Raw genomic sequence first — 27,595 nt, 5'->3', positions numbered from 1 at the left:
TATAAAACAGGGAAGTTTGAACACAGAGACATGCACACAATAGGGAGACACCATGTGAAGATGAAGATGCAACCACAAGCCAAGGAACATTAAAAATTACCAGCAAACCACCAGTATCTAGCCGAGAGTCCTGGAACAGATTCCTGGTCACAGGTCTCAGGGAGAACCACCCCTGCTGACACCTTCATCCGGCACTTCCAGCCTCCAGACCTGTGGCTGGTCTCCACCATCTCTTTAGACGTGTTACAGCTCCCAGCACAGAGGAAGCACTCAATAAATGTTTAGAGGATGACTGGGTCCACAAGCCCTGGCCCTTTAATACATTCTGTCCCCAGGAGTCCTAAGCCAAGTCTTTAAAAGGCAGCCTGAGCTGTGACCTTGCTCACTCACCCCACACCCGGCAAAGAACTCCTTCTGCGGTTGCTCCTGACAATTTCAAAGTCTGGTCTGTTGGATTTCTCTGGCAATCAACTGTCTCTTCAGTTTTCAGCTTCTGATTGTCAGGTAAGCTGTCCCCAACTTAGCCCTTGCCTACCCTTTCCCACCACTCTGGCCATTCTCTGCCTGCATTTTCTAAGCACAACCCTCAGGTCCCCTGCGTTCCAGTAGCCGCCCTGATGGGCCACTTCTCTGCCTCCCTACCTGACCTAAATCATCACCACCTCATAACGAATCAGCACCCTCAGCCTCTCACCTGTCCAACTCCAGCAGCCAAGTAGAAAATTCAGCAAACCCATGAAGCTCGAGAGCCTGCAACTTATGACGAGCTGGCCTGAAATCTCTTTAGTTTTGGCTCCTTTAGTTTTATTGCCATTGATTGGAAATACGGGCGGGCATTAGTTCCGTACTTAAAAAAAAAAGTCTCTATGTAATAAATATTATAAGCAGCATAGACCTGAGAACATCAAAGACCTTTCACAAACAGGTTCCTACAACCAAAGGGAAGAAGTTTAAGTTTGTGTATCTAAGGTACCTAAGTATCCAAGGGAACCACACTAACGGGGTGGGGGGGGAATCCTGAATCTCTAGTAACATCAAAATCTCCACTTTTATTTCATAATTAACTATGGTTTATAATTTAGAGGTTAGTTAGAGCTTCTTGAGCTAACTTCTAGAAAAATGCAGAGGCAACACTTCTTTAAATAGGTAACCTCACAGAGACCCTTAATTGGGTACATGAATGAACTAAGGACATAATCTGCCTTAAAAGTTGCCAGTTTCTCTAGCAAAAACCATTAGGAAACTGAGTCCTTAGTTTTGCTAAGAACGTTGTTACTAGTCAAAATAATAGCTAACAGTTACTGAAGGCTTTTGTAAGATCAGGTCACTGTGCCGAGGAGTGTCTGAGATTCCCTGATTTCATCCTGCCCACAGCCCTGTGAGCAAACTAATGCCCAGAAAGATTAAGTACCTTGTGCAAAACACCCAATGGTAAATCATTAAATGCGGCCTCCCGCACTGCCCGCGCCAACAAAGAGAGCACGCTGCAGGCGCATGGTCAGGTCCCCAGCAGGACAGGCGGTCACGGGCGGGACAGGGTAGATGCATACGAGGGCGGGGGCGGGTCTGGAGTCGCGGCCCGGGGCGGGGGAGGGATGGAGGGGCGTGGCAGGGGCGGGGCCTGGGTGGAAGGGCGGGGCGGGCGGGCGGGGCCGGGATGGAGGGGCGCGCGGCAGGGGGAGGTACCAAAGGGAGTGGGGCGGGAGGGGCCCGCACCCTAACCTGCCCGTGGACTTTGCCAGTCCCGCTACGCGCCAGGCCGGATCCTAACCAGGCTCTCGCGCAGCCACCAGCCGGGCCTTCGGCGGCCTCTCCTGGCTCCGCGCGCCGGGCCACACGCGGGGGACAGCAGAGGTGGCCTTGCAGGGGTTAGAGGGCAGGATTGACGCGGATCCTTGGTTTTCCTAGTCTTCAACCACCTAAGGCGGGCTTGCCGTTTGGAATCCGAGAATGAATTACACACGGTTCATCACGGCTGCGAGCGCGGCCAGGAAGCCTTCTGCCATTCGAGTCATGGGTGAGTCACGGCCCTGCTCGCCCACTGGAGGGGGCGGTCCCCGCAGAGCTGCTCGGGGCGGCCTGAGCCCGGCTCTGCGCAGACCTGGCACAGAAGCCGCGCTGGAACGGGCACGAGGGCGGGCCATCAGCAGCAGAGAGAGGGCAGGCCGCTGTGCACACGCTGTGGCCGCTTCCGGGCACAGGAGTCGGGGTTCGGCTCAGCGTGCGGGCGCGTGCGGAGTGGGGAGGGCGGGTTCGCGGGACAGAGCGGGGTGCGCGCGGAGCCGGGCAGGGACGGGCCGAGTGGAAAACCGTTTTCTGTTACTGCGGCCCTTGGCTTGTCTGCCTGATCACTCTGCCTTCTTAGATGCACGTGTCTCTTCCTTAGTTCCTCCACCGGTGAGGTCGGTCCACAAAAAAAGGCATCTTCTATGTTTCTTTCGGACTAGCATTCTATCACTAGAAATCGTTACATTTTAAAGTCTTACTGACTTTAATGCAACATGCTGAACCATCTCTGTTTAGGAAAGTCTTCACTGAAAGTGTTTCTTCTTCTCCTCCTTATTTGTTGTAGCTGAGATATTGGGCAAGTCATCGAAATCTGTCCTCTCCCTGGCGACTGGAGCACCAAACCCCAACACGTTCCCTTTCAAGACTGCGGTTATCACCATAGACAACGGAGAGACCATCCAATTTGATGAAGAGATGATGAAGAGAGCACTGCAGTATTCGCAGAGTGCTGGGTACTGATCAGTAGATAATGTAACCTTGTTGGTTCATTTTCATGAGCAGTATTCTACAGCCCGCTGATAAAGTGACGTGTGTGTTTTTTAACTGGGTATTCAGCAGTGAGGAAGGTTTGGGGAAGAGCTTTAGAAGAATAATTAATAGCAGCAATAATACTGAATGCTTAAGACCCCTAGTGACTGCTTCTCAACCTTATATGACTAGGAGAGGGAGAGAAGGCTTTTGAAAGTAGATACCATTTGAGCTAAGACTGGAATAAAAGAGAGAGAGAGAGAGACGATAGCTAGGTGAAGAACCAGGTAGGAGAAAGGAGGAAATGGATGACCCAGGAAGTAGCCAGTTTAAGTCCTGGGGAAATTTTTTAATGATTATGTTCCCTTTCTAAACAGGCAGCTATGTAAGCGTGTTGCCCTCAGTTCAGATGTGTTTAATCTCATAAAGGCAACTGGAACACATATTCTAAAGCTTTCCTTAGCTGGTCTTCTTCCAGTGATAAAGGGTAACTTAGAGAGTGTCTATGAATTGTACTTTATTAAAGCCTGTTTGCTCTGTGATTGAAGAATAATGCATGTTGAGTGCATAAGAATTGTATTGTATACAATGTATACCTAGGCTTTTCTTTCCGTGATGGAAAGAACTTACTGAACCTGCACTTTAGGTATCCTACAGAAATCTTCCTAAGGGAAACAAAAAATTAATTACGCAGTGAGTGCTCTAACGTAAAAGAAAAAGTACAGGCTTTGGAATGAGAAAGCTGTAGATTCAAATCTCAGCTCTTTTAATCACCAGCTGATTACCTTTATGTGGATTTCTTAATCTCTAAGTCTGTTGCCTTGTCTTTTAAGTAAAGATATTAATATTGGCAAAAAGCATTTGAGGACCTTTAAAGTGCCTGCTATAAAGCCACCATTTAGTCCCTATCTACTATTATTATGACTTTCACTACTGTCAATTTTTAAATGCATTTTATGCTTTAGACTCCCAGAGCTGTTATCCTGGCTGAAACAGTTACAAGTAAAATTGCATAATCCTCCCACCATCCATTATCCACCCAGCCAAGGACAAATGGACATGTGTGTCACATGTGGCAGCCAAGAAGGTCTCTGTAAGGTAAGGCTGGAAGGAAGGGCACCCGCGGGAAGAATCAAATACTACGTTCACCCAGACGGCCATCTCTCCCTTAGCCACAGAGCATCGTGTTCTGTGGGTTACGAAGGCTTCCTTGTCTTCACCTAGAATCATAAACGGAACTTAAAGACATTCACCAACCTGACTTCTCTTTCTTTTTGTCACATCTTTATTGGAGTATAATTGCTTTACAATGTTGTGTTAGTTTCTGCTGTACAACAGTCAGTCAGCCATATGCATACATACATCCCCATATCCCCTCCCTCTTGAGCCGCCCTCCCACCCTCCCTATCCCACCCCTCTAAGTGGTCACAAAACACCCAGCTGCTCTCCCTGTGCTATGCAGCAGCTTCCTACTAGCTATTTATTTCACATTTGGTAGTGTGTATATGTCCATGCCACTCTCTCACTTCGTCCCAGCTTACCCTTCCCCCTCCCTGTGTCCTCAAGTCCATTCTCCACGTCTGCATCTTTATTCCTGCCCTGCCACTAGGTTCATCAGTACCAGTTTTTTTAGATTCCATATATATGCATTAGCATACGGTATTTATTTTTCTCTTTCTGACTTACTTCACTCTGTATGACAGACTGTAGGTCCCTCCACCTCACTACAAATAACTCAATTTCGTTTCTTTTTATGGCTGAGTAATATTCCATCGTATACATGTGCCACATCTTCTTTATCCATTCATCTGTCGATGGACATTTAGGTTGCTTCCATGTCCTGGCTATTGTAAACAGTGCTGCAATGAATATTGTGGTACATGTTCCTTTTTGAATTATGGTTTTCTCAGGATATATGCCCAGTAGTGGGATTGCTGGGTCATATGGTGGTTCTATTTTTAGTTTTTTAAGGAACCTCCATACTGTTCTCCATAGTGACTGTATCAATTTACATTCCCACCAACAGTGCAAGAGGGTTCCCTTTTCTCCACACCCTCTCCAGCATTTATTGTTTGTAGATTTTTTGATGATGGCCATTCTGAATGGTGTGAGGTGATACCTCATTGTGGTTTTGATTTGCTTTTCTCTAATGATTAGTGACGTCGAGCATCTCTTCATGTGTTTGTTGGCAATCTGTATGTGTTCTTTGGAGAAATGTCTATTTAGGTCTTCTGCCCATTTTTGGATTGTTTGTTTTTTTGATATTGAGCTGCATGAGCTGCTTGTATATTTTGGAGATTAATCCTTTGTCAGTTGCTTCATTTGCAACCTGATTTCTCTTAAACAGAGATCCCATCATCATTGACCCAGAGCTCTGAGTCCTTAGGACAAGATTCCCATTCAGGGAGAACTCAACCCCTACCTGCAGCTTAGTGAGCGCTGCTTACTTTCATCTGACTCAGAGATTCAGGCTACATTTCAGTTTTGCTTGTGGCTATAACATTTCAATGCATGACTTTTAAATTCTTTGAGGGTGTATCCTGATACCCCTGAGATGAAACGTCATTCCTTTGTGTGTCTGCTGGTGTCATCGTCTGTGCCGGCTGCCTCTTGTACCCTGACTCCCTCTTGGCTGTGCTTCTCCACGTCTACGTATACGTCTGTGTCTGCGGCTGACTTCTCCTCTGGGTTACTTTCTCTCTCTCTTTCCCTCTCTCTCTCTCTCTCTCTCTGTCTGCTTCTCTCCTGGGTTCCAGGAACTCCATAGAGGTAACCACCACTGGGGGGTCCCCGGATAAAGAGACTGCATATATGGTTCTCTGTTTCATCTATTTTTTTTCTTTTCTTTTTCATGAATAATTAGTCCTGGATAAAGAGGCTCTATATTCAGTCCTCACATCTAGATTAAAGTATGACTCTTGTTTATCTCAAACCAGAGTAGCTTTCTTGCTCTTCTTTCTTATGTAAATGTGAAAGTTATAATCTGGTTAGTTTTAATGAATTTCAATTAAATTATTTTTACAGAATAAGGTATTAAAGTAATAAGACTTTATAATTTTCCTCCCCCTTTTTGTCCTGAATTAGGAAAAATAAAAGGATTAGCTGCTGTTTGATTTTTTTTCTTTTTTTTTTTTTTTAATTAATTTATTTATTTTTATTTATGGCTGTGCTGGGTCTTCGTTTCTGTGCGAGGGCTTTCTCTAGTTGCGGCAAGTGGGGGCCACGCTTCATCGCGGTGCGCGGGCCTCTCACTATTGCGACCTCTCTTGTTGCGGAGCACAGGCTCCAGACGCGCAGGCTCAGTAATTGTGGCTCACGGGCCCAGTTGCTCCACGGCATGTGGGATCTTCACAGACCAGGGCTCGAACCTGTGTCCCCTGCATTGGCAGGCAGATTCTCAACCACTGCGCCATCAGGGAAGCCCTGATTTTTTTTCTTGAAGAGAAACATTTGTGATGCTCCAGACTAGTAGGAAAAAAAAGTTCTTTTCAGTGAAATTCTTTTCTTAGGAAGGAACACTATGTGCCTTTTTTTTTTTCCAGAAAGATGCACAAGAAAGTTTCTTCTTTGTCTGTTGCAACATCAGTCATATCAAAGAGGAAGATAGCATAGGTGGCCAAATGCATCAGTAACTCACTGGCTTAGAGCCATGCTTGTTACAGAGGCCTCCTGGGAATATGGTTTAATATTTCTCCCACTTTGTTCTCCAGGATGGATATTATTTTAGGTGTCCGTGTCTCAGATAATAAACAGCCCTCCATCCTCATTTAGGATATTTGACTTTCTCATGTCCCCTAATTGACATGGGAAATGTATGTGATGAGGTTTTCACCTGATCCACGGATGATACACAAGCCACCCAGTGATTTGTTTGGTCCTAGGAGGTCCTGTAAATCCTGAATCAATTAGAAACTTGTCAGAGGATGACACTGTCATAAAATGCCAAAAGCTCCTAAGGAAAAGTAAATGGAACATCCTAGACCAAATCAGGAAACAAAAGTCAAATCTTCTGTCCCAATGTATAATGGCCGTGCTGTTTATCAAGAGCTCTAGGTTGTTAAAATAATAGGGAGGAGAGGCTTGACCTGGGGATTGTGAAACATCACAGGGCAGGAAAGAATGATTCTGTGACTCGTATAACATTTAGTCAGAATGGTGGACCAGTATCTCCGTGAGGGTAAAAACCATGCCTTTATGCTCGTCCCTTTATCTCCATCCTTTACACAGGCCTGGCTTATAGCAAATATTTTTAAATTTTTCAGAAAAGGAATAAAAGGAATAAATAAATTTTAGGAGCCAAAGCAGTTATGTTTTTTTTTCAACCTAGAATGGAGGTTTGCAAACTGTGGCTTGAGAGCCAAGCCAGCCCTTGTCTGATTCTGTAAGTAGAGCTTTACTGGAACTCAGCCACACCATCGGCTGACGTACTGTCTACGGCTGTTTTCTCACCTTGAGGCAGAGATGAGTAGTTGCAATGGAGACACCAGGGCTCACAAAATACGTCCCATCTGGCATTTACAGAAAACTTGCCAACTCCTTCTCTAGAATCCTAGTGAGCCCAAACCAAAAAAAAAGGGGGGGGGGGTGTTTTCTAAGACTGGAAACCAAGCTAACCAAGCTAACCTATGTTTCTTTTGTTAGGTATTTGAAATGATCGTTAATCCTGGAGATAACATCCTCGTAAATGAACCTATTTATTCAGGAACAATTCATGCTGTGAGTACACATTTCTACAAAAGGCAGCTCTCTTTCTTATAACAAATAAGAAACCACTGCACCTTGAGAATTATCTGTCCACTGAAACATAAAATAGCATCTTTCTTCTTAAACAGGAGAACCATTAATATATGCAAAATATGTGAAATGTACCCTCTGCTTTATACATTTATTCTTACAAGGTCTAAATGTAGAGGTGCTAAAATTGGGTTGTGCAAAATCATGTCCAGATTTCTTAATATTTCACCTGAAATGTGACTTAATTTACAAAGACGTTTTTTCACTACCATCTATATTACCACACGCCTAAGGATGATCATATGTCAATGGAGAATAACTGTACAGTAACATGGTATGATTAGGACTTTCCTCTCCAGTCTTAATTAATGGGACTCTGATATCCAGAACGAGGAGTCGGATCCCCTGCTCTGCTGTGCCCTGGTCAGAACACACCGCTGTCGGGGGCACAATACCTTTGGGTCAATGTGAGTACAGACTGGAGCACAGTCGGAGAAGAGCGACCAGAGTGAACAAACAAACGGAAGTAATACCATAGGTTGAATTGTTTTAGGAACTATGCTCTTTTCTGCAGAAAGAGAAGACTCCACGGGGGCATGAGAATTGTCCTCAAGTACATTAAAGCTAGCCATGTGACGGAGGAGTTAGATTTGTCTGTGCATGTCCTCAGGTTCATACAACTGGAACCAAAGGATGGAAACTACAGGAAAACAGTTTCAACTCAATGTAACAACTGTCTAACCATCAGCCTTACCAGCTCTCTGAGGAGTAAAGCACTGCCCATCACTGCAGGGGCTCAGAGTAACTCTCAATGGCCACCTGACATGAATGCTAGCAAAGTAATTCTAGCTTAGAGTAGGGGATTTAATGAGATGACCCTTACGCTCTACTGAATCTAACTTCATGGATTATCTTTTTTTTTTGAATTTAATATTATCTTTGTGAAAAATGAATATATATAGAAAGCAATTAGCTAGTCTTGATGAAAGGCATATTTCCTCAACACTCCCAAGTAGGGGTAAAAATATATTATAAACATTGCTTTTCTAATGAACAATCTGAAAAGGAAATTAAGAAAATTCCATCTGTAATAGCATCCAAAAGAATAAAATATCTGGGAATAAATCTAACAAAATGGGTGAAAGACTTCCACATTAAAAACTAAAAAACATTGCTGAAAGAAATTAAAGAAGATGCCAATAAACCGAAAGGCATCACCTTCTCCTGGGTTGGAAGACTTAATACTGTTCAGGTGTCAATACTACCACAGCAATTTACAGATTCCATGCAATCCCTATCAAAATTCCAATAGCCTTTTTTGCAGAAATAGAAAAGCCAGTCCTCAAATTCATTTGGGATTGGAAAGGGTCCAAATAGGCAAACCAATCTTGAAAAAGTGCAAAGTTAGAAGATTCTCGGTTCCCAATTTCAAAACCAACTGCCTTAATCTGTAGTAATCAAAACCGGCTGGTACTGGCATTAAGGATAGATACATACCCCAATGGAATAGAATTGAGACTTCAGAAATAAACCATACAGCTGTGACCAACTGATTTTGACAAGGGTACCAAAACCATTCAACAGGAAAAAAAAAGTCTCTTCAACAAATTGTGCTGGGATAACTGTATTTCCACGTGCAAAAGAAAGAAATTGGACCCTCACCTCATGCCATATAAAAATTTAACTCAAAATGGATCAAACATTTAAATATAAGAGCTAAAACTATAAACTCTTAGAAGAAAACATAAGGGCAAATCTTCTTGACCTTGGATTTGGCACTATTCTTAGATATAAACAACAAAAATACAAGCAACAACAAAAATATAGATAAATTGGACTTCATCAAAAATTAAAATCTTTTGAGCATCAAAGGACATTATGAAGAAAGTGAATAATCAGCCTACAGAGTGGGAGAAAATACATGCAAATCATATATATGGTAAGAGTTCACTATCCAGAGTATATAAAGACCTCCTACAACTAAAAAACAAAAGACAAAGAAATTAATTTAAAAATACACAAAGGACTTGAATAGACATTTCTCCAAAGAAAATATATAAATGGCCAATAAGTACATGAAAAGATGCTCAACATCACTAGTCATTAGAGAAACGAAAGTCAAAACCATAGTGAGATAGTACTTCACACCTACTAGGATGGCTATTATTTTTTTAATGGAATATAGCAAGTAATGGTGAATATGTAGAGAAATTGGAACTGCAGTACATTGCTGGTGGAAATGTAAAATGGTGCAGCCCCTGTGGAAAACGGTTTATCAGTGCCTCAAAAAATTAAACATAGAATTACCATGGACACACAAATTCCACTCCTAGTATGTACCCAAAAAGATTTGAAAACTGGGGCTCAAACAGAAACATAAACGTTCGTAGCAGCATTATTCACAACAGCCAAAACACGGAGCAGCCCAAGTTCACATCAATGCATGAATAAAATGTGGTCCATCCACACAATGGAATATTATTCAGCCAGAAAAAGGAAGGAAGTTCTGACACCTGCTACAACATGGGTAAACCTTGAAAGCACTATGCCAAGTGAAAGAAGCCAGACACCAAAGGACACATATTGTATGATTCCACTTGTACAAAATATCTGAAATAGGCAAACTCATAGAGACAGAAAGTTGCTTAGTGGTTACCAGGGGCTGAGGGAGGGGGAAGTGGGGAGTTATTGCTTAATGATACAGGGGGTCTGTTTGGAGTGATGAAAAGATTTTGGAAATTAATAGGGACGATGGATGCACACATTGTGAATGTAATTAATGCCACTGAGTTGCACACTTTAAAATGGCAAATTTTTGTTATTTACATATTTTGCCCTAATTTAAAAAACTAAAATAAAATAATTACCTTTTCTTAGTGACTGGATACTAATTGTTAATTATTTTCCTAAACTCCTAAGTCATAAGATTACACAATGCCTATAAATATAAAACTTTTGTCTATGTAAACAGCACACATGCACACACGTTTTCACACACCCAAACAGAGACCAATGCCAGGCTGTGAGGGAATATGCTTACGGTCCATGTGTGTTTACCTCACGATCCAATATTGACTTCTTTTATTCATGTTTATGTGATTTCTAAGTCTAAGACCTTTTAAATTTACCATAAGTGGGGTCTGGATTATTCTCAGTGCATAATTCTACATTTGACTGCTAAGAAAAGTGTTTGCTTATCCTTTGAAAATATTTTTTCTGAGAACCTCGCTCAGTTATTGCTATTTTTTAAAATTTTTATTGAAATATATTGTACTTGATTTACAATGTTGTGTTCATTTCAGATGTACACCAAAGTGATTCAGTTATACATATATATGTATAACTTGCAGATCCTTTTCCATTATAGGTTATTACAAGATATTGAGTATAGTTCCCTGTGCTATACAATAGGTTCTTGTTGGTTATCTATTTTATATATAGTAGTGTGTATATGTTAATTCCTAACTCCTAATTTATCCCTCCTCTCCTCTTTCCCTTTTGTAGCCAGAAGTTTGTTTTCTATGTCTGTGTGTGTCTATTTGTTTTGTAAATAGGTTCATTTGTATCATTTTATTAGATTCCATATATAGGCAATATTATATGATATTTGTATTTCTCCATCTGACTTACTTCACTTACTATGATAATCTCTAGATCCATCCATGTTGCAGAAAATGGCATTATTTCAATCTTTTTATGGCTGAGTAATATTCCATTGTGTATGTGTGTGTGTGTGTGTGTGTGTGTGTGTATGTATATACATACATACATATACATACCACATCTTTATCCATTCATCGGTCAATGAACACTTAGGTTGCTTCCATGTCTTGGCTATTGTAAATAATGCTGCAATGAACATTGGGGTGCATGTGTCTTTTAGAAGTATGGTTTTCTCCAGATATATGACGAGGAAGGGGATTGCTGGATCATAAGGTAATTCTGTTTTTAGTTTTTTAAGGAACCTCCATACTGTTCTCCATAGTGGCTGCACCAATTTACATTCCCACCAACAGTGTAGGAGAGTTCCCTTTTCTCCACACCCTCTCCAGCATTTATTATTTGTAGACTTTTTAATGATGTCCATTCTGACCAGTGTGAGGTGGTACATCATTGCAGTTTTCATTTGCATTTCTCTAATAATTAGTAACATTGAGCATCTTTTCATGTGCCTGTTGGCCATCTGCATGTCTTCTTTGGAGAAATGTCCATTTAGATCTTCTGCCCAATTTTGGACTGGGTTGTTTGTTTTTTTGATATTGAGCTGTATGAGCTGTCTGTATATTTTGGAAATTAATCCCTTGTCAGTTCCATTGTTTGCAAATAGCTTCTCCCATTCTGTAGGTTGTCTTTCCATTCGTTGATGATTTCCTTTGCTTGTTACTTATTAAGTTCCGATTTTTTTCTTTATGTTCGTCCGCAAACATAAAACATAAAAACACAAAACTTTCATAGAACAATGTCTATAAACAAGGCCACTACTTGTGACTTCAGCCTTTGCAATCGGTACAGTATAGTATCCACATGCCTTGGTGAGCCACTGCCCTGATGCTCCTTGGTGCCCCAGCACCACCCTGACTCCCCTGTCCCTCTCCTAAGACCAACCTGAACACCCCATAGGACAGAGCCAATGCTGGCATGGTAGCGGGCCTCCAGGACCCCATTCCAGCCTGCTCTGTATCTGAAGTGCCCATGCTACACCACTTGTCCAATATTTTGAATATCACCTCTGCTTATAACTATTTTACGTATTAGCATCATAGGTGCTTTATAAGATTAACTTACTTTGTCAAAAAACATGCCTTAATAAACACCTATTTTATGAACCAGTTCTAAGCATGATTATGAAGATAATGCACTGTGGGCGAAGAGCTGAGTGCAGGTTTGTGTTTCAGGGTATAAATGGTAACATTCTCCTTAGTGTAAGAACCAGTGACACTGATATTTTGTGTCAAGTCTGAGTCTTGGGCTTTCTTTTCTCTTTGTACTGGACAGCTGCAACCTATGGGCTGCAACATGATTAACGTTTCCAGTGATGAGCATGGGATTATTCCAGACTCCCTCAGAGAAATACTTTCCAGATGGAAACCAGAAGATTCAAAGAACCCCGAGAAAAACACCCCCAAATTTCTTTATACTGTCCCAAATGGCAACAACCCTGCCGGGAACTCATTAACAACTAACCGCAAAAAGGAAATCTATGAGGTATTTTCAAAGAATGGGTTCCGTGGCTGTGTTCTTGTTTCTTTCTGACCCTTTAGAAGAGTGCTCTGCAAGTTCCTTCTCTGATTAGCCTCTCGCTCTCAAGGAAGATGATTTTTAATTAAAGGAAGTCATCTATGCCAGGGTCGCCATGAATTTAAATTCAAGAAACTATTACACTCTTGTTGACTATGAGATTTTTCTTTCCCTTTAATTGATATTTTCATTGAAAGAAATGTTATTCTTGGTGTGATGTTAAACTCTACGAGGTTATTTAATAACTGGCCCCAAGTTTGATTTTCATTATTTCATGTTTGTATTTTCAACCTGTCCCTTCCCTTTCCTGCTTCTTGTCATTTCAGGTTACAAAGAAATTCCTTTAAAATAGGAGGCAGGCTCCTTTTGTAAAGTCTCCTCTAGGTAGCTGAACATGATGTCTAATATTTTTCACTATAAACACTGTTCTAAAATCACATATTAAGCTACACAGAAATGAGTACAAAGAACTATGATTCCAAGTGATTTTTATCTTTGAGCAATCTGAAGAAATAAATATGCTCCTTTAACTTTTTTAGCTCGCAAGAAAATATGACTTCCTCATCATAGAAGACGATCCTTATTATTTTATGCAGTTCAACAAGGTAAGTGCAGTGTCAACTCAGCCCACAATCAGTAGATAAGTAAGTGGCTGTAAGTTACTGCGCTGATTTGAGTTTAGCCGGGCTGCTGAGTATTTTCATCTCTGGTATTACTGCTCTTTCTAGAAATTCCTTACCTTTAGAACAGCGGCTGGCTCTCTGTGCCAGGCACGTGGAGGGTCGAGTGAGTCAAGGGTGAGGGTCGTCTGGACTCCAAATCCAGATCGTGGCTCCTTCGACATCGTACCAGGGGCAGTGGGCGTCTCCTTGGGTGTCAACCTCGGTCTCTTGCGGGTGGCTGATGGGCCGAGGACGTGGGAGCTGTGTCCAGGCTGAAGGAGGAGGAGGGCCGCGCTCAGTCAGTGAGGTGGCGGTGGGCAGAGGAGGGGCGTTCCTAGCATCATGCTGCCCACTCGCCATCCCTGTCACTTAGGGCCGGGGACTTACCTGCAGAAGGATGGACTTTTAGATCCCTTCCCACTATATACGTACACCACTGTGAACGAGCATGGTTTCCTAGGAGACAACGGTAGTGGTACAGACACCCAATGCCCAATTCCTCAAAATCCAACACTGTATTTGCTCTCAGGCCTGCACAGAACAAACACAGGGACTCAGTCCCCACTTTATATCTACGGAGAAGAAACAGAACTCTTGGCTTTTTATCTAGTTTGCCTGAATACCATGTCTGCCTGCCGCCCACCTTCAACACGACCATGGCCCCCTTTCTCGTTGGCATTTACTTGTGAAGTAAATATGGAAGTTTCAGCATTGCACACCGACTACACTGCTCGTCTTCATTTGCACCTTTTTTGTGTTTCTAGTTGGTCTAAGGGTCAGCGTTCTCTTAACAGTCCTCAGCATCAGAATGCTGATGGCCCTCTTCGTTTTGGTCTTTTCCAAACTACTTTTTCTTGAATCCTTCCTCGAAATCTGTTCATCCTGGATCTCAAGCCTTGGGACAAGGAGGTCCTGTGTGAGGTTTCCCTAAACTCACGGGAGTGGCATCGTGAGCAAGTGAGAGGACGAGTGTGTGTGTGTTTGGCGGAAAAGCCGTGAAGATCGGCAGATACGAATAGAAGAACATGCATCTCTGGTTCTTACTCCATCTCAAAGGGCTGAGATGAAGACAAGAAAAAGGATGTTTGTCCTACTGTTCTCCAAATCCATTCCTCCCCACTCTCTGCACAAAGTAGGGATACGGTCTCTAACAGACTTCCCAAACCAACAGTATTTTTCTTCCATTTCCAGCCCTGGGCACCGACTTTTCTCTCCATGGACGTTGATGGGCGTGTCATCCGAGCTGACTCCTTTTCCAAAGTCCTGTCCTCTGGGTAAGGCCCTGGCTGTGCCTTCAGGCTGCATCTACAGGCGACAGAGGCTGCACCTCAGCATCTTTTAGTGCAAACACTTCTTCTCATTTAAGATACTTGTATTCCTGTTTGATTTTATCTATTAATAACAGGCTTTTCTACCAATCCTTCCGAGTGGTCAAAGATACTTGGCCATTAACCTATAGCTTAATGGGGACTGGTCAGGTTTTTGCTTGCATATATGATAGAGCACATTTAGAAATACCTGGTCAGATATGCATTCTATTTTAACTGTACAATTTAATTTAAATGTGTATTTTAAATAAGAAGTTGTTTTATTAGAATGTGTTAACTGTCTAGGTCCATTTGTCCCCAGGTCACAACTTTCTTCCCCGTGAAATCAGTAACAAGGTATTAATTGTTAATGCAGGGTTGGTATTGTGCCTTTTCTCTCTTTGTGCAGGTTGCGAATAGGGTTTATAACTGGTCCAAAGCCCTTGATCGAGAGAATTGTTTTACACACAGAAGTTTCAACAATGCACACCAGCACTTTCACCCAGGTAGGAATTTTTTGAATCAGATCATAAAAGAAAATAGATGTTGGCAAATATGACTGCGTGTAGGTGGCAGAGAGAGAAATCACTGATTGCAACTCTAGTTCCGCATGGACTGAATTAGGAGACCACGCACAGCAGATGTTTGCTCTAAAAGGCAAAAGAGATTTGAACGGACCTGGTGCTGTTTCACAGTGTAGATCAAGCTCCTTGAGGGTCAGAGATCTTATTCGTCTGTGTCCTGGCATCTAGCCTAGGAATCCCATAAAAACTGTGTTGGACTCAACAGGGTGGAAGAGGTTTGGTGAAGTAACACACCGTTAGCTTCGTTTTCCTGGAATCTGAGAGCACAGGTTCAAACCCGTGTGGTGGCCCGACGTCTGCCTTCACTGCCCATGTGCTAACCTCCCTACAGACACCAGCTGGAATGTATTTTAACTAAAATACAGTAAAATTATTTTTGGAGAATGTATAAATTTCTTTACAAGCTTTGAGAAATTATTGGACCCATCCCTAAGGCAACCTTGAGAATCAGACCTTAAGGACAGAACGGCTACCTAAGAACGCAAAAGGGGTAGTTCACGTAGAATGGACATTTCTTTGACATTATACATTCCACAAAGTGCAGATATCCCATGTTTTATCAAGTTGGGGGCTTTTTCTATATTTTCTGTATCTGTTATCAACCAAATTTCACTATCCATTTAGAACATTTAGAACTTTCATTCTGGATACAAAAATCTCTAAATATATTGTATAACTTCTTATATAGACTGTATGTATTTTATATTTAGAGAAGCCATCTAGGGCGGCAGTTATTGGGTGGATCTGGGGCTGGACAGTCTGCCCTAAGTCCAGGCTCTGTGATGCGCAGTGACTGCAGGAAAGTTAATTTCACCTTGTGCCTCATTCTCTTTATCAGTAGAGTGGAAATAATGACCTGCCCAATAAGGGTATTACAAAGATCAACTTAGCTGAACTATATTCATATGGTACAGCAGTTTCCGGCACATAGCAAGGACCATATCAATATTTGTTATTTTTACTATTATTGTTGTCATTGTTATTAATCAACGTTGTTATAAGTCGCTGAGCCTATAAGGCTGCGTGCAGGTTGTTGCATCTTCTTAGGGTCGTTTGCACATAATCAAGAGTGATTTGCTGTGATCTTTGACAAAAAAAAACATTTGAGGATGAACCTTATAACTCTCTCATCCCTTTTAGCTCCTGGTATCACAGCTTCTACACCAATGGGGAGAAGAGGGCTTCCTGACCCATGTAGAGAGGTACTGTATTTTAGGTTCCATACTTTATATAGAAATGGACTTCACTCTATTAATTTTCGTTTTTGAATTATTCCAAAATAATGGAAAGACCACAATGGTAAAAAAGTTTACCATCAGACAGGTCAAATAAATATGCTCTATTCCCTCATCAAGAATTCGACATTTTCATCAAGATAGAAAATAGATTCTTATAGACTGGACTCCAGAGCCTTTTAGTGTCTGCAATCAATGTAGCAAACACATCCTTTTCATTGTTTTCTTCTTCTAGGATTATTGATTTCTATAGAAAGCAAAGGGATGCATTATTGGCAGCCGCAGACAAGTGGTTAAGTGGTGAGTGGAACTTACATCCTGTCCTGGGATGAACAGTAGCCCTTATACGAGTGAGTGATACACACCACAGAGTATTGTTAATAACCCCGGGGAAGGAAACAGGGTCCAGGAGTATTCTTGTCAAGAAAATGTTACCCTATGAATGATCTCAGAAGTAACAGCACAAACCCTGGCACAATTCTACGCATTTCTACTATACCTGACTGCTGCAAAGTATCTGTGGTTTGAAGAAAAAAGACCAATTAGTCTAACAATCAACCAGCAATAACCTACTTAAAGTTAAATAACATCCGTACTCAAAAGGTTTTCAAAATTTTGCTCCAAATAGAAGAGGAATTGTGAAATCAACAACATACTCCTTTTCTGACTCTATAAACACAAAATAGTACAATCTAAGGCAGGTTTCTCATTATAGACAATTTGTCTTTTAATCATTAACCTCATTTATCTAATATTTTCTATTGCTAATTTGATTTCAGAATGGTTTAGATTTAATCTTCTATTAAGGAAGAAAGTAAAATGAATTGCATGGCTTTAATTACACCACTAAAAATGCCTTTGGCAAGAATAATAGTAAATACAAAGTATTCACTTCTTATTTCCCTCATATCTTGTTCCCTATGTAGTCCTGGTAAAAACACAATTACTATCTTTTTGATAAGAGTACTATTCTACCACTCCCTATAGTGAAGTTGAAAAAAAGGCTTTAATCAACATCAAGGTTTTTTTTTTAAAGGGTAATAATCAAAATCAAAATAATTATTCTTCCTTCTTGGTTTCTGTATCCTTATATTCAATGAAGCATAAAGCCTACAAATGACCAGAATTTCTTAATTTTATGTACTCCTTTCATAATTAATTACATTCTGATAAAAACTTCAATTCGTTAGACTTATGAACAATTACATAAATGATAGGATTTATTGAAACACTAGAAGGCTCTAGAAAGAGTTGAGGAATCCGCTCCTAAAACTGAAAGAGCCGTGTTTGGCTTAAGGACAGTTCTAAGGGAGGGAGGTGGGCATGGCACTGGATTTCCCGCACTGCCCTGAGACCCACTAAAATCGTAAATAAACACGAGTCTCCTCTCTCCCTTTCAAACCCTCCCCTTACTTTTTAAAATAAAACTCAGAGCATCAGTTTTCAGGACTCCTTAAACCTATATTTTTAAAAATGCTATCCCTGAAGGAACTTTTTTGGAAATACTAGTTTACAGTTACTGCAATTTGTCATTTCAGCGATATAGCTGACATCATCAAAAATGGTCTCGGGAAATATTTCTTCTCTTCTTTTGTTTGTAGGTTTGGCAGAATGGCATGTTCCTACTGCTGGAATGTTTTTATGGGTTAAAATTAAGGGCCTTCATGATGTAAGAAAACTGATCGAAGAGAAAGCCTTTAAGAAAGAGGTAAAACAGGAAGAAAAGCTGTATTTTTTCTTTAAAGTAATATCTTAATAAAAATGGCGAGAGATGTCTATCGTTGCCCGCCAACCCAAGGCATAATGTTTGCCTACCAGATACATTATCTCCTTACTAAGATCATAATAGAGTTTGGGTTACAGAATTAGTCTCCTGGTCTAAACTAGGGGAAACACAGTCATTCAGCTCAGCTACTGATTAGCTTAGTGGCTAAGAGCACACTCTGGAGTCACGTCCTTGGGTGTGAACCCCAGCTCCAGCCCTGCCCTTATACGTGGTGTTGGGTAAAATGCAGATAATAAGAACCTCTCCCTCTTAGGGTTGCTATGATGATGAAAGCAGTCAATATGGATAAAGCACTTAGACTAATACCTGGCACATAGTAAATGCTTGATAAGTATTAGCCAGTAATATTTTTTATTATTTTTTAAAAATTTTTATTGGAGTATAGTTGATTTACAATGTTGTGTTAGTTTCAGGTGTACAGCAAAGTGCATCAGTTATACATATACATCTATCCACTCTTTTTTAGATTCTTTTCCCATATAGGCCATTACAGAGTATTGAGTAGAGTTCCCTGTGCTATACAGTAGGGCCTTATTAGTTATCTGTTTTATATATAGTAGTTGTATATGTCAATCCCAAACTCCCAATTTAACCCTCCTCCCCTTACCCACTGGTAACCATAAGCCATTAGTATTAAAATAAAAGGATTTTTTTCCTGATTATGAAAGTAAAGCATACTCATGGTAACATTATACTTCATTAAAGCATAATGAAAATTTTTTAAATAGCCCATAATTTTACCACCCAGATTTTATGACCATTTGTGAAATATTTTCTTGAACAGCTTATATATATCTAGTAGTTTGCCTATGAAATTATTTTTTTATTAAAGTATAATGCTTTACAATATTACATTCGTTTCAGGTGTACAACATAGTGATTCAATATTTTTAACAATTAGACTCCACTTAAAGTTATTATAAAAAATTGGTTATATTCCCTGTGCTGTACAATATGTCACTGTATCTTCTTTATTTTATACATAATAGTTTGTACCTCTTAATCCTCTACCCCTATCGTGCCCTTCCCCCTTCCCTCTTCCCACTGGTAAGTACCAGTTTGTCTCTATTACGTGTGAGTCTCTTTCTTTTTGTTGTATTTATTCATTTTATTTTTTTAGATTCTGCGTAGAAGTGCATATTTGTCTTTCTCTGACTTATTTCACTAAGCATAATACCCTCCAAGTCCATCCATGTTGTCACAAATGGCATTATTTCATTCATTTTATGACTTTGTGTATCACATCACTACATATATATATATCGCACATATTCTTTATCCATTCATCTGTTGATGGGCACTTAGGTTGTTTCCATATCTTGGCAATTATACATAATGCTGAAATGAACACTGGGGTGCATGTATCTTTTTTAAGCGGTGTTTTCATTTTCTTTGGACATATACCCACAAGTGGAATTGCTGGGTCATATGGTAGTTCTATTTTTCATTTTTTGAGGAACCTCCATACTATTTTCCATAATGCTTCACCAATTTACATTCCCACCGACAGTTTACAAGTGCTCCCTTTTCTCTACATCCTCACCAGCATTTGTTATTTGTTGTCCATTTGATGATTGCCATTTTGATAAGTGTGACGTGATATCTCATTGTGGTTTTGATTTGCATTGATGATGAATGGTTAATGATTGGCATTAACCTGATGATTAATGATGCTGAGCATCTTTTCATGTGCCTTTTAGCCATCTGTATGTCTTCTCTGGAAAAATGTACATTCAGGTCTTGTGCCCATTTTTTAATCGGGTGGTTTGTTTGTTTGATATGGCTGTGCAATTATTTTACATGATTAAAATTACACAGAAAAGTTTATATCCTGCTTTTTTCACTTAAAATTAGCCCACAAGGATTTCTAGGTTTTTTTCTCCTTTTGTACTTATATCAGGTCTACTTAGATTTCATTCAGAGGCACTAATTAAGCTGAGACATCTAAATATGCTTCTGTGTAGCTTTCCAATTTACCAAGTCAACCAACCGTTCTCCATTAATTAATTCCTTTATCATGTTCGTCACTCTTTTGTAAACACCAAGTTCTGTTTCTAGTATCACTTTTGTCTCGAGGCAGTGAGTACAAAGAACAGATGGTGTTGTTGTTGGCACACTCCTGTGCTAGAGCATAAGAGACAGTCTAGAGGTCAGAGCTGGGAACTGGCTGCCTGGACCCGAGAGCCAATCCACTCCCCTGGGAAAGTCACTCATTCCCTGTAATCATCGTACTTGACCGCAGGACTCATGCTTTATGAATTGTTTTAATGTTAATAACAGCACACAGAAAGTGCTTAATAAATACTTAAATGACTTCACTCGTCTAAGTGCATTTTAGTACAATAAATCAATTTTATTACATTTTCTTTGCTTTGTTATCAATGCCATTATTATTCACAATATTTGATAAGTGGCTATTTGTTTGCATCCCTGAGCTAGGGGATAAGGACACAGGCTTCATATTTTATTATAGTTTTTTCAGTCCCTTTCTTTTATTCCATACACCCTGTCGCACGTACCTTTACCTTTTCTAAGTAATCCCTATCACTGCTGCCTTAGCCCAGATTTTGGTCACCTTGCAAGGAGATTACTGCCACCCCCTCCTTCTCTACAGAAACTTGCTTCTGACACATCCCTAAACTGCTCCCCAATACTGGCAGAAATGACGGTTTTCATTTCGTTGTGAATCAGGACAAAAAAACAAACAAACAAACTCATCTTCTGCCTTGAAATTTTCTCCCCAGAATGCCCCCAAATCATTTCATTCCCAGCTCACCTAACTTCAACATCCAGGGGCCAGATTTACACCATGAAAATACAAGCAGTTTCTTAAAGTTCTGAATGTCATGATTTTACTAGACAACAATCTCAAAGACTTAACACAACCCAGCTTAGTTCTGACTCACGCACAGTTTTCAAAGACGTGGTCTACAGGCTCCTCTGCTCCTGCCGTGAGTCAGAGACCCAGGTTCCTGCCACCTTCTTGCTCTGAGTTTTTCAACACATGGATCCATGATGACCGCAGCATTGAGAGGGCATGGTGGGTCACACAGGGAGACGTTCGGGGCCAGGCCGAGAAGTAGCACCAAAACTTCCCCTCTCCTGGCTGGGATTCACTCACGCAGCCACAGGCATCTAGAAAGAGGCTGGGAACAGTGTGTTTTCATGCGCAGGAAGCAGAGGACACTTGCTTTGGGGCAGCGAGCTGTTGGCCACAGAAGTCACCAAGAAGAGCAGGTGTCCCACCGTTTTGACACTATTACCTATCATTTTTATTCCTTCACTCTATGTATTAAGTGTTTCCACCTCTTTGAGTGACCAATTTTCTTTGCACCTCGGGGACACTACACTCTGTATCTTCTCCCTGACAGACTCTTCCCCTACTTTTTGCTTGGCCTATGCCTACTTACCTTTCAACTCCCAGCTGAAAGATCACCCCCAAATTTGATAACTCAAAAAGGGTATTTTACACTGATTGATTTGCAGATGTTGAAAAATCCTTGCATCCCTGGGATAAATCCCACTTGATCATGGTGTATGATCCTTCTGATGTGTTACTGGATTCGGTTTGCTACTATTTTGTTGAGGATTTTTGCATCTATGTTCATTAGTGATATTGGCCTGTAATTTTCTTTTTTTGTGGTGTCTTTGTCTGATTTTGGTAGTAGGGTGATAGTGGCTCATAGAATGAGTTTGGAAGTGTTCCTTTCTCTGCAATTTTTTGGAATAGTTTCAGAAGGATAGGTGTTAACTCTTCTCTAAATGTTTGATAGAATTTACCTGTGAAGCCATCTGGTCCTGGACTTTTGCTTGTTGGGAGTTTTTAACTTACTGGTTCAATTTCAGTACTGGTAACTGCTCTGTTCATATTTTCTATTTCTTCCTGCTTCAGGTTTGGGAGGTTGTACCTTTCTCAGAATTTGGCCATTTCTTCTAGGTTGTCCATTTTATTAGTATATACTTGCTTGTAGTAGTCCCTTATGGTCCTTTATATTTCTGTGGTGTTGGTTGTAACTTCTCCTTTTCATTTCTGATTTTATTGAGTTGGGCCCTCTCCCTTTTTTTCTTGATGAGTCTGCCTCAAGGTTTATCAATTTTGTTTATCTTTCCAAAGAACCAGCTTTTAGTTTCATTGATCTTTTCTACTGTCTTCTTAGTCTCTAATTTATTTCTGCTCTGATCTTTATGATTTCTTTCCTTCTACTAACTATGGGTTTGGTTTGTTCTTCTTTGTCTAGTTGCTTTAGGTGTAAGGTTAGGTTGTTCATTTGGGATTTTTGTTGTTTCCTGAGGTATGATTGTATTGATATAAACTTCCCTCTTAGAACTGCTTTTGCTGCATCCCATAGGTTTTAGATACTTGTGTTTTCATTTTCATTTATCTCTAGGTATTTTTGATTTTCTCTTTAATTTCTTCGATGATCCATTGGTTGTTTAGTAGCATATTGTTTAGCCTCCATGTTTGTGTTTTTTGAGTTTTTTTCAATAGCCACAAATCAATCCATATGATATACCACATTAACAAATTGAAGAATAAAAACCATACAATCATTTCAATAGAGGCAACAAAAGCTTCTGATAAAATGCAACATCCATTTATGATAAAAACTCTCCAGAAAGTGGGTATAGAGGGAACACACGTTAACATAATAAAGGCTGTATATGAAAAACCCACAGCTAACATCATACTCAACGGTGAAAATCTGAAAGCATTTCTTCTAAGGTGAGGAACAAGACAAGGATGCCCCACTCGCCACTTTTATTCAACAAAGTTTTGGAAGACCTAGACACAGCAATCAGAGAAGAAAAAGAAATAGAAGGAATCCAAAGTGGAAAAGAAGAAGTAAAACTGTCACTGTTTGCAGATGAGATGATGCTATACATAGAAAATCCTAAAGACACTACCAGAAAACTACTAGAGCTCATCAATGAATTTGGTAAAGTTGCATGATACAAAATAAATACACAGAAATTTGTTGCATTTCTATACACTAACAACAAAAGAACAGAAAGAGAAATTAAGGAAAAAAATCCCATTTGCCATCGTATCAAAAAGAAGAAAATACCTAGGAATAAACCTACCTAAAAAGGCAAAAGACCTGTACTTGGAAAATTGTAAGATGCTGATGAAAGAAATTGAAGACAACACAAACAGATGGAAAGATATAGCGTGTTCTTGGATTGGAAGAATCAATATTGTCAAAATGACTTTACTATCCAAGGCCAACTACAGGTTCAATGCAATCCCTGTATCAAATTACCAACGGCATTTTTCACAGAACTAAAATAATTTTAACATTTGTATGGAAACACAAAAGACCCCTAACAGCCAAAGCAGTCTTGAGAAAGAAGAATGGAGCTGGAGGAGTCACGTTCCCTGACTTCAGACTATACTACAAAGCTGCAGTAATCAAAGCAGTATGGTACTGGAACAAAAACAGAAATATAGACCACTGGAACAGGAGAGAAAGCCCAGAAATAAACCCACGCACCTATGGCCAATTAATCTACAACAAAGGAAGCAAGAAAATACAGTGGAGAAAAGACAGTCTCTTCAGTAAGTGTTGCTGGGAGAACTGGACAGCTACATGTAAAAGAATGAAATTAGAACATTCTCTAACACGATAAACAAAAATAAATTGAAAATGGCTTACAGACCTAAATGTAAGACTGGATAATACAAAACTCCTACAGCAAAACAGGAAGAACACTCTTTGACATAAATCACAGCAATATCTTTTTCGTTCTGTCTCCTAGATTAATGGAAATAAAAACAAAAATAAATACATGGGACCTACTTAAAAGCTTTTGCACAGCAAAGGAAAGCATAAAAAAACAAAAAGGCAACCTATAGAATGGGAACAAATATTTGCAAATGTTGCGACCAACAAGGGATTAATTTCCGAAGTATACAAACAGCTCATACAGCTCAATATCAAAAAAACAAACAACCCAATCCAAAATTGGGCAGAAGACCTAAAAAGACATTTCTCCAAAGAATACATACAGATGGCCAACAGGCACATGAAAAGATGCTCAATATCACTAATTATTAGAGAAATGCAAATCGAAACTACAATGAAGTATCACTTCATACCGGTCAGAAAGCCCATCATCAAAATGTCTACAAATAATAAAGGCTGGAGAGGGTGTGGAGAAAACAGGACCCTCCTACACTGTTGGTGGGAATGTACAATGGTGCCGCCACTATGGAGAATAGTATGGAGGTTCATAAGGAAACTAAAAGTAGAGCTACCATATGATCCAGTTATCCCACTCCTGGGAATATATATGGAGAAAAGTATAATTCAAAAAGATACATGCACCCCAATGTTCATTGCAGCACTATTTACAATAGCCAGTACACGGAAGCAACTTAAATGTCCATCAACAGAGGAACAGATAGAGAAGATGTGGTACATATATACAGTGGAATATTACTCAGCCAGAATTACTCAGAATGAAATAATGCCATTTGCAGCAACATCGATCAACCTAGAGATGATCATACTAAGTAAGTCAGACAGAGAAAGACAAATATCATATGATATCACTTATGTGGAATCTAAAAAAATGATACAAATGAATTTATTTACAGAATGGAAATAGACCCACAAACATAGAAAACAAACTTATGGTTACCAAAGGGGAAAGGGGGGAAGGGATAAATTAGGAGTTTGGGATTAACATACATACACTATTATGTATAAAATAGATAATCAACAAGGACCTACTGTATAGCACAGGAAACTATACTCAATATTTTATAATAACCTATAAGGGAAAAGAATATGAAAAAGAAAAGATCGATCAATAGATATACATATACATATACACATATGTATAACTGAATCACTATGCTGTATACCCAAAACTAACACAACATTGTAAATCAACTATAGTTTAACTTAAAAAAATGAAATAAATTATTTTTTAAAATGATATTTCATTGGATTTATTTTACTGTTCTAGTTATGTTAAACATTTATTCGTGTTTATTACCATTTCTATTTCTTGAATAAGCTGTCCTTGTCCATTTTAAAGTTTTTCCTCTCTTTCTGTGCATTCTTTATAATATATGGAGAAGAGGTAGAATTGCTGTATTTATTGTAAACACTGGTTTCTATGCTTTTAGTTTTATTGTATGACATGCAGTAATTTTATATAAATTGATTTTTCTCTTGTAATTTCTTTCATTGCTTTTTAAGTTTAAAAGTCATCCTCCACTCTGAGATTAGGTTCATCTATATTTTCTTTTAGTTTTCTTTAATGGTACATCACGCGTTTTCCATAAACTCTCTTAGATATTCATGCTTCCTGGATATAACTTCTACCTTGATAGTTCAGCTCCTTGCCCCTACTTCAGAGCATCCTTCTCTTTAGCTTCTCCAGAGCAGATGGACATGGTGAGTACAATATTCACTTTAGAGTAAAACTAGATATCCATTTATTTTTTGTGTTCATTTTGGGAGTTACAACATTATTTGATATCTTCTTGGGTTTCTGCAAAATGGGTATTAGTTGGAAAGTCACAAACTACCATTCAAAGAAGTTGCCAGGCTTCTATAGACAAATGATGCGACCAAATTGGAGTTGAATAGATTTCAGACCTGCTCAACAGTGTTGGCAGATTATCAACACGTTACAGAGAGAACCTCTTTCGCTCCTTCATGGAATTAACATGAGCCATAGTCCAAATTCATGAAGCCATCCATCTCTATCTCTGGGGGAAGGGTCAAATAGAATAATATTAATGACTGGAGTTAAGTAATTGCTTAATCACAAAGTCCAGCTTTAACCAGGATTACAGGAAACCAAGAAGCAAGTTCCTAAGAACTGTGTGTCGGGAACCCACAGAAGAGCCATAAACTGAAGAGTCCAGTAAGTGTAAGAAGAGTGTATACTTATCCTTGGAGATGGGTTGTCTCCGGGCGTGTTCTTGATTGACTTGCTTTCTCATGTCATTAAATATGCTTTTCATAAGTTATATATGCGTAGAGCTGGACAACTGAAACTATACAGAAGGCACGTGCAGGTGAGAGAGTATATGAAAACCATAATTCGTGTTCTGGGAGAAAATGATGATCTTGAGGGAATAAGGATTTGAAAAATTTCCTGGAACTCTGATATGCTTCCGTCTACATATAATAGTGGACATGACGGCCTCTGACCCAGATAAAACTGAGGTTAATCCTGACCTTTCACTGTCTGATCTCAACCTAAGACGGATACTCTTTGTTTAAATTTCTAAAGTTATGACAGACTTCTCCTAAGCAGCATCCTAATTTTATTAATTCTTCTCTCTGTTCGCTTTTAGGCCTTCCAGGGATTAGCCCAACTTATAAAGGAATCTTTATGAAGAAATCGAACTCTTCATAGCACTCACGGTTTTCAGATAAATTATTTCTATGTTTTAGCAGGAAGAAATGATTGTTGGTGTTAGACTTACAGATTGGGTTTCACCAAACACGTCATATCTGTAGTAATTTAACTAGACAACTTTTAAAGTGCCCTTGAACGCATCAGATTGCCAAAATATATTTATAATCCACCTGTACATGTTGATAAATTTTCAACCCCCGAAAAGTATTTTTATCCTGGATTTTATTGTAAAGATTTTTGTAGTTGCTTTATCATTTCCCATAAATTTTCTTTGAAAAATAACATTTTTACAGTAAATTATTTGTAAGCAAACAATCATGTTCAAAATGGTATGTAATGTGAACTTTTCCTATTTTGAAGAAAATGTAATGAGAGCTTGTTGCAAAAATTGTTAGAATTTGACTGTTATACATAATTTTTAGTAAGAGTATCACAGACATTATGTTATGGCATAGAAATCCATTTAAAATAAAATTCTGAATCTAAACATACATAAAGGTCTCCCTATTAATTCTAAGTAAGGAGGAGAGATTAAGGACTGAGAAAAATGTACTACATTGTATTTTTATGAAAGTACACAACTTTCAAAATGCATTCTTATCAGTTTCGTAATTTCAATCTACTAGACTCCTTTGAGGTACTTACGATATACTTTTTAATGCTTTTCTTTCTCACCTTTAAGGTCTTTATTTTTCCCATCTGATTATTAAATATATGCTCACTTAATTTTTTTTTCAAACAACCCAGTAAGTATAAGGAATAAAGTAAAAGCCACCGGGTATCTCACCCCCAGCATTTATATCTATCCTTTTAGATGTTTTCTATGCATGTACATGTAATATGTACAAGAATGGGATCTCATTAGGACAGTATCATAAATACCTTGTATCCATTTTCTATTGCTGTAGAA

The 27,595-nt window shown here is 39.5% G+C and overlaps 1 protein-coding gene across 4 annotated transcripts; it reads left to right on the top strand.

Annotated features, from left to right (window-relative positions):
• Nucleotides 1-377: 377 nt before the first annotated feature.
• LOC103002075 (kynurenine/alpha-aminoadipate aminotransferase, mitochondrial) lies at nt 378-26,969 on the top strand. 4 transcript variants are annotated; one of them, XM_057548097.1, is made up of 14 exons: nt 378-504; nt 1,909-2,017; nt 2,573-2,741; nt 3,723-3,855; nt 7,399-7,473; nt 12,487-12,696; nt 13,269-13,334; nt 14,583-14,665; nt 15,108-15,204; nt 16,423-16,484; nt 16,753-16,817; nt 18,119-18,225; nt 25,608-25,709; nt 26,621-26,969. In XM_057548097.1, the coding sequence occupies exons 2-14, from the start codon at nt 1,951-1,953 to the stop codon at nt 26,660-26,662; spliced, it is 1,278 nt and encodes a 425-aa protein (XP_057404080.1). In that variant the 5' UTR covers nt 378-504; nt 1,909-1,950; the 3' UTR covers nt 26,663-26,969. The 4 variants fall into 4 exon arrangements, with proteins under 4 accessions (XP_057404080.1, XP_057404079.1, XP_057404082.1 ...); XM_057548096.1 differs by lacking the exon at nt 378-504 and having other exon boundaries at nt 1,675-2,017; XM_057548099.1 differs by lacking the exons at nt 378-504; nt 12,487-12,696 and having other exon boundaries at nt 1,675-2,017.
• Nucleotides 26,970-27,595: the final 626 nt, after the last annotated feature.

The sequence above is a fragment of the Balaenoptera acutorostrata genome, chromosome 6 (assembly GCF_949987535.1).
Source record: "Balaenoptera acutorostrata chromosome 6, mBalAcu1.1, whole genome shotgun sequence".
NCBI classification, from domain to species: Eukaryota; Metazoa; Chordata; class Mammalia; order Artiodactyla; family Balaenopteridae; genus Balaenoptera; species Balaenoptera acutorostrata.
This window is presented reverse-complemented; position numbering and strand designations above follow the sequence as displayed.